This window comes from Ambystoma mexicanum, chromosome 7p (genome assembly GCF_040938575.1).
Source record: "Ambystoma mexicanum isolate Mex_15411 chromosome 7p, UKY_AmexF1_1, whole genome shotgun sequence".
NCBI classification, from domain to species: Eukaryota; Metazoa; Chordata; class Amphibia; order Caudata; family Ambystomatidae; genus Ambystoma; species Ambystoma mexicanum.
Window position 1 is genome coordinate 860,202,934 of NC_090939.1, and position 19,713 is coordinate 860,222,646.

The 19,713-nt window shown below is 44.3% G+C and overlaps 1 protein-coding gene across 2 annotated transcripts in view; it reads left to right on the forward strand.

Annotated features, from left to right (window-relative positions):
• The window catches only part of TPP2 (tripeptidyl peptidase 2), a 1,218,153-nt gene that overhangs the window by 568,570 nt on the left and 629,870 nt on the right, over nucleotides 1-19,713 (forward strand). For both annotated transcript variants that reach the window (XM_069637049.1, XM_069637048.1), the window contains exon 16: nucleotides 19,020-19,126. In XM_069637049.1, the coding sequence (XP_069493150.1) occupies nucleotides 19,020-19,126 (107 nt within the window). The remainder of the gene's footprint in view (nucleotides 1-19,019; nucleotides 19,127-19,713) is intronic.

A 19,713-nucleotide genomic window follows, 5' to 3' on the forward strand; every position in this document is an offset into this window, starting at 1 on the left:
TCACCCGAGCAATCCCTTGATTGATGTGCCTTTGGTATTGAGATGAGCTTTGTGTTGCTCTCAGCCCAGTTAAAGGTGCTTTTAGAGGTGGAAAGTAAATATTTGTTAATAGCGATCCCCAATCCCTGCCCCTATACCTTAAGTGGATAATTGATACACATTGCCTGTTAAATCAATTGTCACCACAGTTAATGTGTAATGGGAAGTATTTTGATTTGTCGCCTTCTGTGACCTGTTGGCAACACTAGATATCTGTGTAGAAATTGTGAATATTTTGGCCACTGTAGGACTGACTATTTCTGAGGCGAACAGTGTATATGCAAATCTGGGGTAACCGCATAGCAGGAAGCTGTGGGAATCTTGTGAAGCTAAATATTTGTATGAGACTTACTTTGACATACAAAATAGTTTAGTATTCAGTATGTCACTTCAATGCATATTTATTGACTGTGCCTTTGAGTCTTGAAGGCAGCTAGTGCTGTATTAATTCAGGTCCCAAATATAGACTTGTTCTCAGACTTTTTCTGCATTGTTTTTTTTCTTTTTTTCTCGACTCCCCACACCCAACACACTTCAGAATCCCAGTTGCAGCAAAGGACTGGTGGCAACCTGACTGTGCTGTTTGGAGATATACTTATTATCAAAGTTTGTATACAGTGCCAGCGATTCAGTGAGCGGAATCAATGGCAGCCGGGGACAGACTGGGATGACTCGGGCCTAGCAAGTTGCTTTACTGGGTGGGTAGAGTGCTTCAGCCTCCCTCACAGCTCAGTAGCAGCACAGCCAAAATAGCCCCCTGGTAAAGTTCTTGCTTTCCATTTAAGTAGATTTGGGTTTGATTTGCCATGAAGGACCTTCGGCAAATATGATTGGATCAATGGCGTGGAAGGGCAGGAGGAACGCAGAGCCATACCTACCCCTGACCGGGAGGACCAAACAAGATAAACTGGAGGAGAAGCCTTATATAGTAAGATTAATTGGAACTCTTAACAATAATTGAGCTAACCGCTTCAAACTAACCAATGAGGGGACAAAATACTCTGGGAGTTCTATGTTGTGAACACTGCTTCCTCCTGTCAGGACAAGCTCTGCCAATCGGGAGCTGGCTAGTGGAGAGTAGTACTGTATAAAGGGAGACGACTCAGTGCAGTTGCAATTTGTCTCAGCTGGGGACTGGTTCTCTTTTTCACTGGCTTGGGGGAAACCAGTGTAGAGGAAGCCTGAAGCAGGGGGTGGAATGCTGCCTTGCACCCTCCTGGTAGCTACTCTGCTCTGCTGAAGAGGGAACTTGGAGCTACGCAGCTGAAACCAGAGGGGAAAAGGCCAGTACCCCTATGAACCAGGAGCACAAAGGAGCTGGAAGAAAGGCATATGTGCTAGTTTATGGAAAGGGCTAGGTAACCCCAAGTTTCCCAGTGAAGAAAGGAGTGGGCAACCTGAATACCTCTGGAAGGGCAAGATGTCAGAAAGGGCGAGCCCAGTTCAGACGAGTCATGAAAGAGACTCAACCTGTCTGAGTTCAAGATACGGCAGGAAACTCTGAATAGGATGAAGATACCCCCAAGACGAGGGGAAGAGAGCGACAGTGCCTAAAGAAAAGGGGCAGAATGCACCAAAGAGAAGATATCACAGAGCTGGGGGAAAATGTGAGAATTAGGAGAGAAAATACCCAAAGGGAAGAGAGAATGTGAATTCCTTGGGTGGAAGCAAAAACCCCACAGTAGGGATAAAGAATCTAAAACAGCCTTCAGGATTTGCAAAGAAAAAAGATTGAAATAACAAACTGTGTTGGGAACACTTGGCTGTTATACCGGCACTGGAAGAACTTTTTTCTATTGTCCAGAGAAACCAGAATCTGGAGAATTAGGGACTCAAAAGAGTCAATCCTCTTTAGTTGTTGAACCATTTAGAACCCTTGAGACCTGTGTGATAGTTTCCTGGGGAAAGTAGTAGGCTACACTAGGATGAGATTTGGGATAAGGATTTGGTTTGATTAATCCAGATCAATAGTACCCGTTCCTTGAACTTGAAGGTTTCGAATAGGGAGGAGTTCTCTTAGAGTTAGTACATTTGATTGAGTTTTTCTTCAAGCTGGCCAGGAGATCTGGGTAATACGAAGAAAAATAAAGTCCCTTGAATATGAGATCCTCACTCATCATATTTGAAAAACTACGTTTTGTTTATTAACTTTTGCCTTTAAGCAATATACCAGCCAGAACCTTCACACATTCAGTGTCTGCTTTCTTGTCAGCGTGACGTGTGGTTATAGTAATTTAGAAGGTTTTCTGTACTGACATCTGTGCAAAGAAGCAACCCGTCTCAATATGTGCGACATAATACACAATAATTTTGTTGTTAATCTGATTAATTGGCAATTTTCATGATGGCTAAGAATTAAATTCTAATACTATTCTTGGGCAGTTTTCCTCAGCCCAAGTTTCAAAATAGGTTAAACGCTGCTATGTAGTCCAAGGAAACTTCAGAATACTAGAATATATTGGATTTTCTGAGTTGTAAATGGCAGCATATTGTGGCATGTTCCAAGACCAGAGACCTTACTTAGTTTTACCTTTCCTGCCTAACGCGCTGATGTGAAATTTGGGGGGCAGACATTTTAACGGATATTTGTGTAAAGTCACTGTTTGGGCTTTGTATTTATCGATCTTACACCCAGATACTGTTCATCGTACCAGGCCAGGTTGGAAAGACCACTCTTTAAATAGTAAAGCTGTAGCTAGAATATAGATCACCCCTTTGCCACACAATTATTCTTTCACACCCCAGGGCTTTGCTGCTCCCCTTTATAAAGTCAGCAACTGGTAACCACCAGTTCTTAATTCTCTGCCCAGTGGTCAGGTGAAAACTGCACAGGGCATCCTCCCCTTTTTTAATGTTTCTGTTCATTTTTTCCACTGTGATTCTTCCTTACACCTTGCCTTTAGAATATTGCAATATTTTTTATTTCATTTGGGCTTTGTTCCAACATTTTAATCCTTGTGTAGATGTTGGAGGTGGGGGGTACATTATTTAGCAGGGGTCAGGCTGTGTAGCCTACTTGAAGACCCTCACTGAGCTTTCCTTACTCGGCAATCTTCATCTGATGCCAAGTTGTGTTTTATTTTATGCAATAATTGAGCAGTCATCAATAATTGCAGGCAACTTGAAATGTAGCAGTCCTGTATGCTACATCCTTCATCTTGAAACAGGGTAATTTGGATTAAGCATATGGGAACTAGTCAGAGCTGTTTTCTAGTTATTCTCAAAACCATTCAGGGACCATCATTCTAGGAATTCTTGCATTCAGGTATCCTGAGGTGCCAATCCTTTCTACCCGGAGGACCTTTTTCCAGTCAGCACAGTACTTGGGTTGTTCATGATCCTTTCAAAAGGCACCCTGGCTCTATGCTTAATATGGAACACCACTTTTTCAGATATCTGGTTCTTTGGCACTTGGGGCTCTCGCAGCTTAATTATAGGATTCTTACCTTGGGTGGCACACGGTTCAAAACTAACCCGAAGGAGAGGAAAAGAAAGATGAATGCCAAGGGTGCACCCACACTTTTATCGGATTCTAAACCCAATGAAGTACCACAAGTGTTAGTCCCTTTTCTATTCCAGTAATTGTATAGTAATTTGCTCTGAGATTCCTGATGAGTTAATATTTTTAAGACTGATTCGGTGGATTTTGTGATTGCCACTCCAGTCTCTAGTTTTTATCTAGTGTGCAGTATCCTAGACCTAACTTTTTTAAATATTCATAATTTTCCTTCTGGCTAGTTGGTACAGAAAGAGGTTTTATTTTCTGAGGAAGTACTATTGAAGGGACCTGTCTTGAGCTTTTCCTCAATGTCCTTTTTATTTGTTCTTAATGCTGAATTATGTTGAAATGAGTTTACATGCAGCTGCCCCAATTCTAACAAATTGCGTTTGGTTTAGTCCTACATCTTTTTAGATTTGTTTAACACAATGAGAGATTGTATTCAGTCTTCTACTTAAGCAGATTAGTTACCTCTCCATGTTGCACCAGTTAAGCCTAACAGAGTTATACCTGTGGGTGAGTCTCACATCACCTCAGATTTCCATAGAAGCTGTGAATGGTCCTTGGTCTTTTGCCACCCGACATATTTTCTCTTTCAGGCATTTTTGCAACAATTCAAGCAATGCATTATTCATCCTTATTATCTGTCGAGGTCTTGTACAACTTTAGATCTTTTTTCTGAATTTGCCTTTTCCAAGAACTTTGATAAGATCTCCCAACGATGAGTCTGTAATAGTGCAAAGTAGCGCATCTTCAAAATCATCAGTGATTGCTGTGGCTCTTGAAAGTTTTCGACTTTACAAATTACTTTGGCTAAGGAGAAGTACGGCTTTGGAAGAGATCTGAGTGAATGCTGCCACCCTGTGGCCCGCCTTATCTCTACCTTCTCTAACTTTCAGTGTTATGCAATTGACACTCGGCTCTCTTACAGGCTCCCCTCAGCCTCCTCCCCCATCCCCTCCCTCCCAACTGTCCTATCTGCGATCCAGGATTGGTGCGCCTCCAACAATCTCTGCCTTAATGCCAGTAAGGCAGAGATCCTTCTCATTGGGACCCCTGCTCCCGCTTTCCCTCTCACTGTGGCTGCACTCCTTCGGCCCTCTTCCGCTGCCTTCCTGTGAGGCAAAAATCCTTAGTGTCATCTTTGACTCCACCCTCTCCTTCTCGCCTTACATCAGACCTTGCCAAGAAGACTCCCTTCAGCTGCACCTCCTCATAGGTATTCTTCCTTTTCTCACTTTACCCCCCAGAAGCTCCGCCTCCAGAGCCCTGGTTATCTCTATGCTGGACTACTGCAACAGCCTTTCTCATTCTGCCTTCCTTTTCTCTCCGCAGTTAATCCAGAACAGGACTGCGAGACTAATCCTTGGCCTCAAGCCCAGGGAGCGTATCTCTCCAGTCCTGAAATCTCTCCACTGGCTCCCGGTGGTTGCAAGGATCACGTTCAAGACCCTCTGCATCGTCCACAAGGCTTTCTGGGGCAGGAGCCCGCACTACATCCAACTCTCTTTCAAAATACCTTCCTTCTCAAGTCCTTCCCTCAGCCACCTCCAACTCTTTGAGGATCAGACGCTTCTCCCGGCAGAGAGTTGGGGGGGCGCGGTTGATCACTCTTCCCTGCAGGTGCCTCCCTCTAGAATATCCTCTCTGCCCCTCTCTATCTTGAGCCGGACCACCTGAAGTTCCGGAAGCAGCTCAAGACCTTCATTTTCTCCTCTGCGTTCTCACTCCCCTGCTGACCTACTGTCTGCTGTGCCGACTGGTTGCTTGGTACCCCCAGAGTCACCCAGGGTGCCAGGCTCCTCCATGATCAGTCTCCCCTGCACTGCCTATGGGCCTACTGCGCACTAAGGGACTGTAACTGTACCCCTACATCTCACTGCTTCCTTGCATTTACCGAGAGCCGCACTGCCCTGGCTGCACTTACTCAGATCAATTGCCCCAATTGAACCCCCTTTTTTTCCCTGGACCTGCTCCCTCTAAATCCGCCAGCACTTTGCATTTCGCACTTGCACGATCTGAATGACAAATGGCCCAGTAAGATTGTTTCTTTCCCTACCTCTGTCTTCCCTCCCTTGTCTTGTCGCGCCTAGAAACACTTGTGTACAGGCGTGTTTTAAATTACATATATCATATATAGTTATGGCTTGTTTCTCTTGCTAGATGTGGTAGATAACATTAATGTTATTGTTTTCTAAGAAAGCTGATTCTTAGCAGTTTTCTATTGACAAAGACTTCATAGTATTATGCAACAGTGGTTGCAACCATAATCTGCATTTAGATGTTTAGGGAATTCTTCACAAACTCCCATGTTGGTGGGTCAAAGACTAATGAGGTCCTTCAAGAAAGGTTTGCTGACTGGCTGACTCTTGGCCACCCTTATCTGAAATTCTCATATCAGGAAGTTTAGATTCTAACCAAAAGGACACCCCCCCCCCCCATTAAGTCAGCCTGACACTCTTCATATTTTGGTGATCAAGCCTTCTGTTTTTTTAAGAACCCATACCACACCATTCGGAGGCAGTAGTGGACCGTTTTTGATTATTAGTAGTGCCAGGGACAATTGGGTCTTAAATATTTGTGACGATTCACAAGGTTTCGTCACTTCTCCTCATGAGGCTAGAGTGGTGCAGCCGCTACCCAATAGTCCCCCTCCCCCAATAGTCCCCCTAAGGGAGGTTTAATGCAGGAGGACCTCATGGCGAGGGATCCTCCTCTGGGGATAAGGATGATCTCCTGGGGTAGATCTTGTTAAATGTCGTTACTCTCAGACATTCCCTAGCCCTCCCTAATGTCCAGAACCAGTACGTGGAGAGCTAACCTATGCATTGTTGTAACATGAAGAAGCCATAAGTACTAGGACGAGGTAGAGCACAGGACACATGAAGTTTGAATGTGCTAGCATTGGTGCGAGGTGGCTCATGAGGATTAAGTCGTTAACAGAGATGAAGGACTTTTGCAATCCGCATGTGAGGAACTGTAATACATTGTATAAAAGGAACAAAGAACTTTCCAATCCGTCAACCCCGGCCGTGGATTTGAACGCAGCCGTTGGAGGAAGCAGGTATAGCAGATCTCCAATGCAGGAGATTGAAATCCTGCTGGCAGACCTACTGGCGGAGGAAAACCCAGAGAACACTGGCAAACAGCTGTGGGAGTTCTCCATTGGGTCTAGCAGTTGTGATGAATCGAATCGAGTCATCACGGATTCCCCAGCAGTGACCTCCTCCCAGGTGGCCAGGGTACTGCAGCCGCTGCCTGATCCTGACCCTGGGGGGGGGTGGGTATATGAGGGAGGAGCACATGGGAGGAGACAACTACTGGGGGGATGTTGTCTTTATTGGACAAGTCGCAGTATTCCACCTTTCCCATGAGGAAGACCCTCTAATACCCAATACCTTGATGGCCTATTGCAACGTGTGTTTTCCCCCTTATAGAGGAAATAAAGAAACCTCTTCTCAATATTCCATAGGCCAAACTTCCACCTATGACCTGAAGAATAAAAACTCCAACAAAACCTTTTTTGCTTCTGGTGCACCTTTATGGAGACTGTTCTTTCATGTAAAGCCATTGAGAAAGACTTTACAAATACTGTATGTCTAATAACAACCATGGACTTCAACTCCCAACAACCCTAAGTACTGAGACGAGGAAGATGAAGGAGTTGGTACAAGGTAACAGGAGCCTGAAGCTGCAGGTGCAGACTAGTTCTAAAAAAAAAAACCCTGTGCACGGGATATTTAAAGATAGCAACTGCACTAGTGGTGCAGGAGAAGACATGAAACCTTCCGCAAAGGCTTGCGAAACTTGGAGACACAAACTGGTGTGGTGGAGCAGTGGAGTTCACCAAGGAAGTAATGCAGTGCAGGATCAGGATGTGCCGTGGAGACCCTAGGAGCAGCAAGAGTTGCTGGTCTCTTGGCAGCTCCAAAAGGCAGCGTTCTCCTTACCGGGACTTGGAGGGAATCGGGCGTGTGACAGAGCCACGGAGAAAGCCGGAAGGACCTCTGCAAAAGCCAGAGTAGGAAGCGAGCGGCAGGGCCACGCTGCCGAAGTGCAAACAACACCGGAGACGCTGCAGAGAACCGGTGAGTCAGCCCAAAGCAAGTGGGGATCCTGGGGCGTTCCGGCAACCATAACGACAATTTGAATGTTTTGAAATTGCTAATACAGATACTATTAGAAGATTGTCTCAAAGCAGAAAAGGCCAAGTTGTCATGACCCTTGCCCCTGGCCCTCACTGGCAAGTCAGCCTTCAAGTTAGGGCCAGGTCAAAGGCCTTGAAACCTCATCCAAGAGACTCTTGGAGTCAGTCCTGGCGCCAGGCTCATAACCATAATGAAGACCAACTTTAGAATGGGACTATTTAACTTGGGAGGGGGGGAGGGTGGTTCAGCCAACATGGAGGCACACACATAGCTCAGTTACAAGGAACTGAGCTATGCGGTCTAGTCTTTTGGGTGTGGCAGACCTGGGACTATTTTACCTGGACTACTTTACCTGAGACTATTTAAACCACACCTAAACAGCAGAACATGCTTTGCGTTATTCTGCTGTCTGCAGCGTAACACTCACCGTGTCCAGTTCTTTGATGCCAGCTTACCTGAAACCAAGGACCCGCAGAGAGAAAGAACACTATGAAACTTACCTGGAACAGTATCCTGTCTTCAATCCATCACTGATTTCAGTTCCACTCACCTGAAGGTACGAACACCATCATCCGGCACCGCATGCATCCTGGAATACCATAACCTGGAAAGAGGAGAAAGAAAGACTGCATTAGTAAGCGTTTACTCACATTTCCTCCCGAATGAAGAAAGCCACACAATTCTTACCTGGGTAGTCCTCTCCTGGTCTGTATGATTTCTGGAACATTACGGCGCTTGGCGAGGAACATCGCAACCTGCAAGGAGAGAAAAGACACAGGTTAGCAATATAAAAGGCGAAACAGCGCCACGCATTGCTCATTGCTCACCGGACAGCATTGCGCACAAAGTGCTTTCGCCTACCGGCCCATGCTCCTCTTCAAACTGCATGACAACACCAAAAAACCTTTCCATACCTAAAAGGAAAGAAGCAAGACATTATTATTCAAACTAAGAGGAACATAAGAACTGCATATAAAGACTGTTAGGCAGCAAACCTACGGAGTCGCAGCAGGCCTGTATTCCAACAGGGGGGCTTACTCCAGTGAAGTAACTTGGTCGCTGCTCGCCCCCCACATCTAAGCTCCCCTGCCACGAGCAGCAGGACAGGGAATACACCTTTTCCAATCTTAAGACCCATCTTTAACCAGAGGCCTTACCAAGGGACCGGGAAAGGGTTCGAGAGTGCAAATCATCCAACCAGGGCTGGGTGGCGTCTCCGTGGATACCAGCTGAGCATAACACAAGTACAGAACCCAAACCCCAATAAGATATGAATGCATGAGATGAAAGTGTGGGTCAAAGTTTGAACAAATTTTAAAGCAGATATACTGTGCCAAGAACGATATGCACAGCTTTGGTGATAGAGGAACTGTAAAACACATAAGTCCTGGCAGGGCAGTATAACCGACATTTTGCAAAGCTACAAGAAATGTTCAAGAAGACCAGTGTTTGTTAGACAAAGAAGAAATCTGTGTTAAAGAAAGACTGTTACAGAACTTTTTTGGCTAACCTGAGGATTGTGAATCCAGGTGGGGCACTAAGGAACTGTTCGTAAAGAGACATTGCCATACCATTTGAGAATTCAGGGGAAGGGAATCACCCTCTGGATCCAAGTGGAGAAGATTTCCGTTGAAATTGAAATTTTCATTTATGAACACGGTTTGCCAATAATGAGGTTGAAGACTATTCCTTTCTCACTTTATTTTGTTTGTGTGATTGACCGCAAAGGACGTTTAAGACACAAGGACGGCTTTTTAGTTTCTCCCATCCTTCATTTTTGTTTTTTAGGTAGGGAATCTTCTCTTCAGAATAGGGTCAGAGAAGCAATTTCTCAACCCATTTTTCATTTAAACAAGTCTTTAACCAAAAATGAACTTTGTGTCTGGCTTTCATCTCGGACTCCTCACTCTTTGCAGGCATGAGCACAAGATCGAGAGAGGGGAGCAAGCTGGATTGTGCATGAAGACACTGCGCTGAAGATCCTGACAAGGAGAGAAGCCTGAAAAGCTGACTGAGTCGATCCCGGTTCCAGAAAGCCCTGATGACGTACCGAAGCCCCCGAGAAGGTAAGCGGAGGTACTGAAGACCTAGAGGGGACGCGAGAGCAGGCGGGAGAGATGCTCAAACAGCTTTCCCTCAGCCCAGTGGGAGTGTACCAACTATTGGGCCTTAACAGTGTCAGTTGTGCCTCAATATCTTCCTCGTGTCAGGCAGAAGCCCAGTGACCACCAGGGAAGGGTCCGGGACCCTACTACAAACACAAGAATGGTTGTGACCCGAATGAGAGTACCAGAACAGTCTGAGACCCCTGCAGTGAGTAAGAGAGCATCAGAGGAAACCTTCCTCAGTGCAGTGGTAATGATGAAACCCCTGGCCAGCAGAGAAGGGTCTGAACCCCAATAAGATTTGGAACTTTGCTAACAGATGAGTGTGAGGGAGGATATGGCAAGCTGAAGCAGTGAGAAAGAACTAGTTAAGGACGCCAGGGGAATGGAGCCATTCCCCCCTGGCCTTGTCAAAAACTGTTCCAAGTAATACCAGGCGGAGGGAGGCATTCTCTTGATCCCGGGTGAGAGTTCTGCTGGAAACCCCAGGGAAACAGTCATTCCCCCTGGTTTTATTGGAAACTGTATAGCCATTCTCCTGGGTGAGGAATTACATAAAGACTTTGAAACACGTAAACCTGACCTCTGTTGTGAGAGACCATTCTTTTGGACACTGTTCAAGAAGCCGGAGAAGTGAGCCTTTTGCCTGAAGAAGGAACTTTTGGTTAGTTATCCTTTAGTTGTAGTGTGAGGGTTGGAGTAGGATTTTGACACAGGATGGTGGAACTTTAATTTGATGGACATTTTGACAGACCCTTTAGTACTAGTTTCAAGGCACTGAAACTGCTCCTATAGATAGGGACATTTGGGTTTTCAATACAATAAAATAACTCTATATCCAAAATCATGCAACCTTTGTCAGCTTCCTTCTTCGGGACCCTTACATATTGTAAAAGAAGGTGATTCTTTGAAATTTCACCAGATTCATCCTTCGATCGTTGTCAGCCTTGGGTGACCACATAACTGTTTGGAGATGCAGAAACAGCTGTTGCTGAAGGCCATACATTTCCAAAATGTTAAACGGGTGTGATATTGTATTTGTTCACAATTATATTCAGAAATTGTACTTGGATGCCTTTGCTATTTCTAAATGTTTTCTCTTGTTGGAAATCCTCCTTACATCCTCGTCTCTCTGCTGAAGTGTGATTGCATAGCATCTGTTGATGGTAGAAACGTTTTGTAGTTTACCATTAAGAGACAGTACTTCCATCCAAGTGTCTTCCAATTGGCCTGAACAATGCCACTGAGTATTCAACAAGTTGGTATTGGTAGTGATGGCATATCCAGGTCTGCAGGACATGCAATTAATTTGTGCCCCTATATAGATGATTGGTTGATCAGAGACTACTCCAGGCTAATTCTTTAGAGAATTTTCAGCCACACTATTCATGATTATTTATTTTTTTATTTTTATTTACTTGTTTATAATCAAAAACATTTGCTTTTTACAAGATGTTGATACGCAAAGCAGAGAAAAGCACGTTTTGTAAAAAAATAGATATCATGGATGCAGATAAAAAAGATAAAGATAGAACTAAAAGTGGATAACAAGAAACAGAGGAATAATTGGAACCAGAAAACTAGGCACTTCACTGCAGAAACTTTGTGTCTCAACATAAAAGAGTCACTGTTCTTTAAATTGCAACTAACTAGTTTGTAGGTTCAGGTTTAAACTCAATGCTGCTTCTAAAATCTTTACTGTCGCTGTCGACCACTTAGTTCTGTCTCCAGCAATCAGACGACACCACCATGTGTTTTCCTCTCGGAGTGGTACGTCATACATCAAAGGGAGCAGATAGGCTTCCCGCAAAAATAAGGTTCTAGTGCAAGTCATAAGTGTCTCAGAGTTTCCACTTTTCCTGGGTCCAGACAAAATCTGCAAGTACGAGCGTCCGTTTTCATACGGATTGCTATGATTTCCTGCGTTGGTAATTGATTGAATCTTATTTTCATAAAAGTTTTCTGCATTTTTTTGTTGGGGAATTTTATGCAGTAGCTCATAGGTTGATTGAGTTTATTTGTTATTGCTGGTAAATGAGCCAGGAGTTTGTTTTCTATTGTTTTTTCACCGGTTTGGATCCAATCTGCTTGCGCTATTTTTGTCTTGATTCTGTTGGGGTTCGTGATCAGGCCAAATCTGCTAGTTTTGTAAGTTTTTGAACCCAGTTATTTAGTGATCTGCAACGTCCTTGGTTAAGCTCTATCTGGACCAACTTGTAAATTGGAATGGTATCTGGAAGAATAATTTTCCGAAAAAGACGCATCTTGCTTTGGTCTACTGATGCTTGTAATGATAGTAAGGCCAGTTCACGTCTAGCAGCAGCAATTGCAGAGGATTTAGGCAGCCCTAACACGGCTTTCCATAGGTAGCCTTCCAGTTTGGTCCATATGGTGTTATCGATGTTCAACGCAGCACCCATGCCGTAGATTATAGATGGAACTACCTTTTTTTTGTAGTATTGGATCACTGGAAGAAGCGAGAATTTACCAAATTTCCGATCTACTAATTTCATTTGGATTGTCAGAGTTTTGGTCTTTGTCCATAGCGCTGAAATGGTCGCACTTTCTGACCTTTTTGAATCTATCATGATTCCCAAGTATTTTATAGTAGACACGGATTCAAGTTTTGTGATACCAGTGGTCTTGATGAATCGTTACTGGACGACTTTTCCCCATCGTCAAAATTTTCGACTTATGGATGTTTATCTCGAAGTCATTATCGCTGATGTAACTTGCCAGGTTCGTAAGTTGGCGTTGGAGACCTATTTGGGTTTGATCCATCAGGATCAAGTCGTCAGCATATAACAATCTTGAGATTTCAGTATTGCCCAATTTAGGTGGAAAGGCTCTGACCGCTGGTTGTGTATGCTGGAAGTCTCCCATGAAGGCGATGAATAGGGCCGGAGCGAGCGGGCAGCCCTGTTTAACAGCACGCTCTGATGAAAATTGGTCCGATAACTTCCTTTGCCGATTTAAGCGTACTCTTAGTTTAGTATCTGTGTGTAATGCGATCACCGGGCATAGGATCTTTTCTGGGCAATTCCACGTTTTTAATTTCACCCATAGCCTTTGACGGCTGATCTTGTCAAAGGCTTGTGTTAAATCGATAAACGCAATATAGACTGGAGGCGCACCGTTCTTAACATTGTCCTTTACGATATTCAAAATCAGGATGTTTATGCTGGTACTTGCGTTTTTAACAAAGCCTGTTTGAAATTTATCTAGACAGGGTGCCGATCTTGCCCAGTTTTGAAATCTAGTTAATAGAAGGGGTGGCAAAGATCTTCCCCATGATGTCAAGAAGGGCAATAGGGCGATAGTTTGCTGGAATTTCTCTATTTCCCTTTTTAAAAATGGGAACTATTACCGCCTCAGTCCAAGTTTTAGGTATTAGCCTAGTGATCGTACATTGCTTAAAGATTTTTGTGATTAGGGCAGCCCATTCCTCTGGATGCTGCTTTAGATTGATGTTGGTTAAGCCATCAGGGCCAGGCGCCCTAGAGGTTTTTAATTTCAGGATAGTTGCCAGAATTTCGTCGCGATCTGCCAGATCTTCCCAAGGTGATGTTGTGCAGCATAGAGATTTGTTTGAGGTTTGCGAGATAGAAGCAAACTGTGCTGAGAAAAAGGTTAGCCACACCTGTTCTGAGACGGCGTTAGAGAGTTGGTTGTTTGTCACATAGTTTTTGTCTTTGATCAGGGAACAGAATTCTCTTGGATTTTTTGTTGTTAGTTTTTAGCATTTGCTCTGAGTCATTCTGGTACATTGCTGCTTTATGGTGTCTCACCCAAGATTTATAAGATCTTGTGGCCGCTTTAGCGTAGTCCTTTTGTACCTGATTATTGGAGACTTTAGCCAGACGGTTTAATTTACGAATCTGCTTTTTTTTCAAGGCAAGTTCTTTATCATACTCGTGGACCCCTTTTCCATTGGGTCGGTGACATAGACCCTTTTCCTTCCTATACGGCAACAACAAGGGCATGTAATTTGGTCTACTTGTTGCGTCTATCTTTGTTTTACTGAGTACATCAAATTGCTCGGTGATTTCATTGATATTAGTTGCTGTAAGTTGAATTTGTGACGACTTTCGTGCTACCTCCACCTCAAAAGGATATATTTGCTTTGGAGTTGATTCGGTCTCCAGAGTCATTATCGGGGGATTATGGTCGCTGAATCTTGTTCTGTATACCTCAAAATAGTCAACAAAGGGGAGGAACGGATAAGAGACGTAAATATGATCCAGTGTTGCTGATGTTTCGGCACGTTCCCAAGTTGGAATTCGGGGTAAATGGCCTCTAGCTGGTGCAACATTATAAAATTTTCTCGAGTCCATAAAATCGGTCCAAAGCACACCTCTCAGAGCCGAGGGGCAGAGATTTGGTGCTGCAGCAGTTTGATCAACTCTTGCGTTAAGGTCGCCACAGATTATGATGTAGTCAGTTTTCTCTTCAAGAAGAAATGTATATGGTTTATGCGATGGTATCAAGAAATTCCATGTTACTTGTTCTTTGCGGGTTCCAATAGACATTGATGATTCCGAGGTTGGATTTCGTATTGCTTCTTGGTATAGATTCTACATGGAACCACTCAACTAGTAGAGCTAACATGCCATATGATTCGGCCACTTTCTTTTTACTAGAAATGCCCGATCCAATTTTAATTGCCGTTAGGAGGCCTGATGATGGTCTTCCAAACAGACCTTTGACTGCAGAAGAGATGTGTATATCGTATCCATCTAGTGCTGGTGATTCCATAAGCCACGTCTCCTGGAGGCAGATAATATCAGTCACTCAAGTCAAAAGCATCTGGCTTAGTTAGGTGATCGTGACCCCTCGTGTTCCAAGAACACATGATACTCCTGTTCCGTCGTAAACATTCCGATGTTAGAGGTCCCGTAGGCGTTGCTGAATCTTTTAGTTGTTGTTCTTGCTGGTTTGGGTTCAGAACCTTTTTTAACCATCTCCAAGGCCCCGACGGTTCACGCTTTTTATTATGGGCCCACTCAGCAGTTTCGTCAGTAGACTGAGTGCTTGTGGATTTTCCCCCGTCTGGGATTTGAACTCCAGTTACCTTCATGTTGAAAATTTCGATGATTTGTGTTGGTGTTCGACGAGTATAATCTTGATCATCTGAATCTCCCTCTGCTAAATTCAGGTTTCTCCCTGAAAGCGACTCTTCTACTGCCCACCGGCAGATCTGTAGTGTTTAGGTGGCATTCCGAAGGGTCCACCGTCGCATTGCTTCGCAAAGGAACAGCCTTTTCCGCACCTTCAGACATCGGGACTTCCTCTATCGAGAAGCCTAATTGGATTAAGGCGGCGCTCACATCTTCGCCACCATCCAGGTCCACGAGATTGTTCCCGTGAAGGTAAGTTTTAGCCTTCCCATCTCTATGGTAAGGCTCCACCAATACAAGATCTGATGTTTTTAAAGATTTCAATGCCGGTATGCTGGTTAAGATTTTCAGGACCGTCTTTCTGTTCAAGACGAGAACATTTTTCCCGGCTGCGAGTAGTTGCATTTTATAAACTCTGGTAGATGTTACTTTAGAATCGCACTGACGCCTTGTCTCCCCTGATATCTTTGTAGTATTTACAGTTTTTGTCTTTTCAGGTATTTTTTCATGTTGCTTTAGCCGCGCATCCCTTTTTTTGATCGATGGATCTGCTAGTAGTTTTTCACTCTCTTTACACATTGTAGTTTTTGTTTTATTTGTGTTTGAAGGCAGGGATTTACTCACGATTTGTGGTTCTTCTCCGTCATTTACGTTTAACTGCAAGTTCGTTTCCTCTTCGTTTAGATGGACCGTCTGGTCAAGAAGTGATGAATTCCCCGTTGAGCCTTGCTCATTTAGTTTTGAATTGTCAAGTTCGATTATAGTTTGTTCCATTTCTGAGTTACTGCCAACTGGGGCTTGAGGTGGCGCGTGGGTAGTTGCAATCTTTTCCTGAGTCGAAGCAATTGCTTTTGGAGTTGTAAACATTGCTGGCGTTTTTAGATGTTCTTTACTTTTCTTCCTGTTTTGAAGCGTAGCGTTTGTGCTTTGGCTTCTAACGGCTTGATTTGCCTTTGCACCTTGTGTTTGTGGATCCTTTGTGTTTAAGGACAGAAGATGTTCTAACTGGGGGTTTTGCCTGTTTTCCCCAAGATTTCTTGCAGTCGTTAGTATGGTAATTAAAGATTGAAGCCGGGTAAGCTTTGAGTCCCATTGTTTCTCTTTCTCCACGTTTTGTTGGTTTTGGGCAGTAATGAAACCTTCCAAAAATGTTACTTTTGTATTCAGGGCCGAAGCAAGAGTTAAAGAATCCTTCATTGAATCGTTAATTGATTCATACAATTTTACAAAGGGTGCCAGCCCCACTGTTATGGCGGACATGATTGTGAGTAAGCCTGGCTTTTTTGTTGGCGTTTCTTTGGGAAGGTGGCCCACCATGTCACTTGGTCTTCTATTTCTGACTGGTGTTGAGGTGTCTTTTAGAAAGTCATTGTATGAACACTGTCTTCCAGGTGGAGGGTCAGGTAGAAATATCTTTTGTCCATGCGTAACCAGCACAGGTGGAACGATTCTAGGAAGGGACTTATTCCCCAAATCCGATTGGGCTGGTATTGGTGACGAAGACTTTCTTTGGTTATTTACTTTCATTGGTGGGGAAATAGTTGATGGTATTAGAAAATGTTCCTCCTGTCCGGCTCTCTCCGAATGATGTGGGGGGACGTCTTCATTGAGCAGATTTATTGTCTCTGTGCTCTCGTTCGACAATGGTTGATCCCGTTTCCTTGCACCTCCCTGTCACCTCGGCTGCTGAATAGTGTGGTGGTGGGGTTGCCACACTGGGCCTCAACTGCACTAGGAGTGGAATACGCTATTCTTTCTCTTTGTTGCGCCACTGGAGGTAATTCCAGCGGAACATCGAGCATTTCTGCATCGGAAAGTTCGGTGTCTGTGATATCCTCTTTGTTTAAAAAAGAATTCTTTGAGCGTGTGTGGTGTTTTGAAAGGTGGATTTGACTGAGTCGCATTTTTTTTGTTTCGGAATTGGAGCCCTTTTTAGTTGCTGGGAGCTATGCGCTAAATGTTCCCCCAGTTCCTTTACACTCTTTCTTAATGATCTTTTTTTTTTTTAATAGCGCCATTGCAATTTCTCTTTTCTGGGCAATGAGCTCGCCAGTTACAGCATTTTGTCCATTTCCCTGGGTTGGGTGATCTGAGGATACGTCCGTGAACACATTCTCAATAACAGGCAAGGATGCCTGTTGCTGTAAGTCTTGGCTTTGCCACGAGGTGGCGGCGGAGAGAAGCTCTGCAGTGGCGTCGCCTGAGTCTAACACAGGCTGATGTTTGGCAGCGACAGCTTCTGCCTGTGAAAGAACTTGTTGTTCTTGGAAATCTGATTTCTCGGCAAAAGTAGCGGGTGGCCCCATCACCCTCACCGATGGGGCGAGAGGGACGTGGGAGCCACAAGCAAACGCCGCCACCGGCGCAGCGACCCGCAAGCTGAGATCAGCCGCGCGGGGTCCTACGACTCTGCTTGGCTCACTCTCACTCGCCGCAGTGGAGGCCTGCAGGGTGCCGACGGGCGATGGTGGCAGGCTTGTACTGAGCAGCGGCCTCCCAACGTCCAACCTTGGGTCTGTTTCAGCATGCACGGCCTCTGATTGGGGAGGTAGCGGTGCCGGATATGATGTTTCACAGGAAACGTTAATAGAATCCTCCTCCGAGCTTTCACTCGTTGCGTTTTCCAAAGTACCGTAGGAAATGCCATTGTTTTCTGAGCGGTCCAAGGGTTTACAACCTTACAGGACGCTTTCTCCAGAGGGTTCTCGAGGTGGCTAAAGTTCGTTTGGATGGGGGGCACTGAGGGTCCTGAAGGTAGCGCTTTTTTCACTGGCATAGTGCCAGAGTTAGCGTTAATTACACAGTTTTTCCTTGACGTGTACATTTTACGGGATTCTTTCTGCTTCTCAGGGCATAGAAACTTGCTCTTCAGTACCCTACCAGATGGGCTTTTTACTTGGGGATAAAGGGTGGAAAGTTCTGAGTTATCTATAACACTTTCAGGTCTAGGAAGTAGGTGGTCCGCTTGCAAATCCATCCCTTCTTACCTCTTAGCTTCCGTAGACTGCTTCCTTACCATCCACCAAACAGCCGCACAACAGCCAGTGGGCTTGACTCCTCCGGGCTTAACGCCGCAAGGGTGGATGGGTCTGCCTTTTCCAGGCGATGAAAATCACGTGACTTGACACGTGTGCAGCCCAAGCCCCTCCTCCAGGAAGCACACGGGCACCAGCACAAGCCCCTTGTCAGCTCTGAATGCTAGCCGTTGAAAATAGAGAAGCCTTCGTTTTTTCCAGCAGAAAGAGAATGCTACTGGTAGCAGTGCAGCAGCGTTCATGATTATTATGAATCCGGCAGAATCTGTAGCTTTTCTTTTTGAACTCTCTAGGGTGGTAACCTGGGCGATGCCGTGGGTCTTTTGAAAGCACAACTCACGGGACATCAGCTCCAAATGGGATGCATCTTTTTGCCTCAGGTTCTGCTTATCTTGTTCTCTTGAATTCTGTTGGCAAATTCAGTAAAACATCCTCCTTACAGTGTCTACAAGCCACTGTGCAGGAGATGAAGAGCATCTGTAACAAAAAATAATGAAATGATACATCACTGGTCCGAAATGTCATGTTGAAAGCTACTAACCTGCCAAAAGTCAGTTTCCACTACGGCATAAATGTCAGTTCTCCACATGCACACAGCAAAATATTTGTATTGTTCAAGAGTAAATGATCACTCACCACTGGCAAGTGCTGTCTATAGATTGAATATCCTGATACATTTCATGGTCATTCAGGTGCCCTCCTTATCTGCTGACCTAGCTCACCCCTGCTCTCCTCCCTGGGCGTTGTGCGATATGCTTCATTATTATTTGCCATAAAGATCTTTGCAACTGATGGTTTGTCTTTGGTGCTGTAATTAAGAGCATGTTCCCCTGGCGTATGTATGTGTCTTCTAGGGTTCAAGTGGGATTTGAGAGGATTCTGTAGTCAAAGCTACAGCTTAATATGAAAAATCAGTTTTCTGGACCAGCCTGGTGCAGGAGCAGGGTTCAAACAACTTGTACAGGGAGGAGAGCTATGGACGAATATGCCAGAGTTGCCACAAAGTTAATATTTCATATTGCACTCCCTCTAAAGATTAAACCGAATTCTTTTCTATTTTGTTTAATAACTTGCAGATTGAATGAATCAACAGGCTATGATGTTGTATATACAGGTGTACATTTTAAGTCAGGACAGATCCAAAGGCATTTCATTGAAGTTCCCCAAGGAGCCACGTGGGCTGGTAAGAAATACTGTTTTGCTACAACTTCAGCTCTGCTTCATTTCATGCGTTTCCTGTTGTGGCATCTTTTGTGATGGATTGTATGCTTTCAAATGCCTTGAGTTGCTTAGATTCAGATCTGTCGTACCAACAGTTTTGATGTTTACAACTATGTACTTGGTGATTCCATTTAAAAAAAAAAAGAAGTAAAACCGACTTTAAAAAGGTTTCTCTAAATGTAAATGTTTTTTTGGCATTCTCTGTATAAATGGAAGTTTCACACTTTAGAAGTTCACCAAGGTTCTCAAATGTGACCGGACCTTTTTCTGTCCACAATGGGGATTTATTATGATTTTAGAAATGTTAAGGTGGAAACTCTTTGGAATATGATATTGAAGGGTGCTCAAGTAGGTTGATTCTTAATCTGATGATATTTTTTAAAGTGGTGTTTAAGATGCTGAATTAGAATGAACAGTGATTTATTTTTTAAAACTTTATTTGTGTTTGGCAGAGAAAAGGGAGAGCAAAAGAATAATACAGGATGTCCTTTCGGTCAAGAGAGTACATTATGCCTTGGTGGAACAAGTACAGTCAGTAAATGCCAGGGC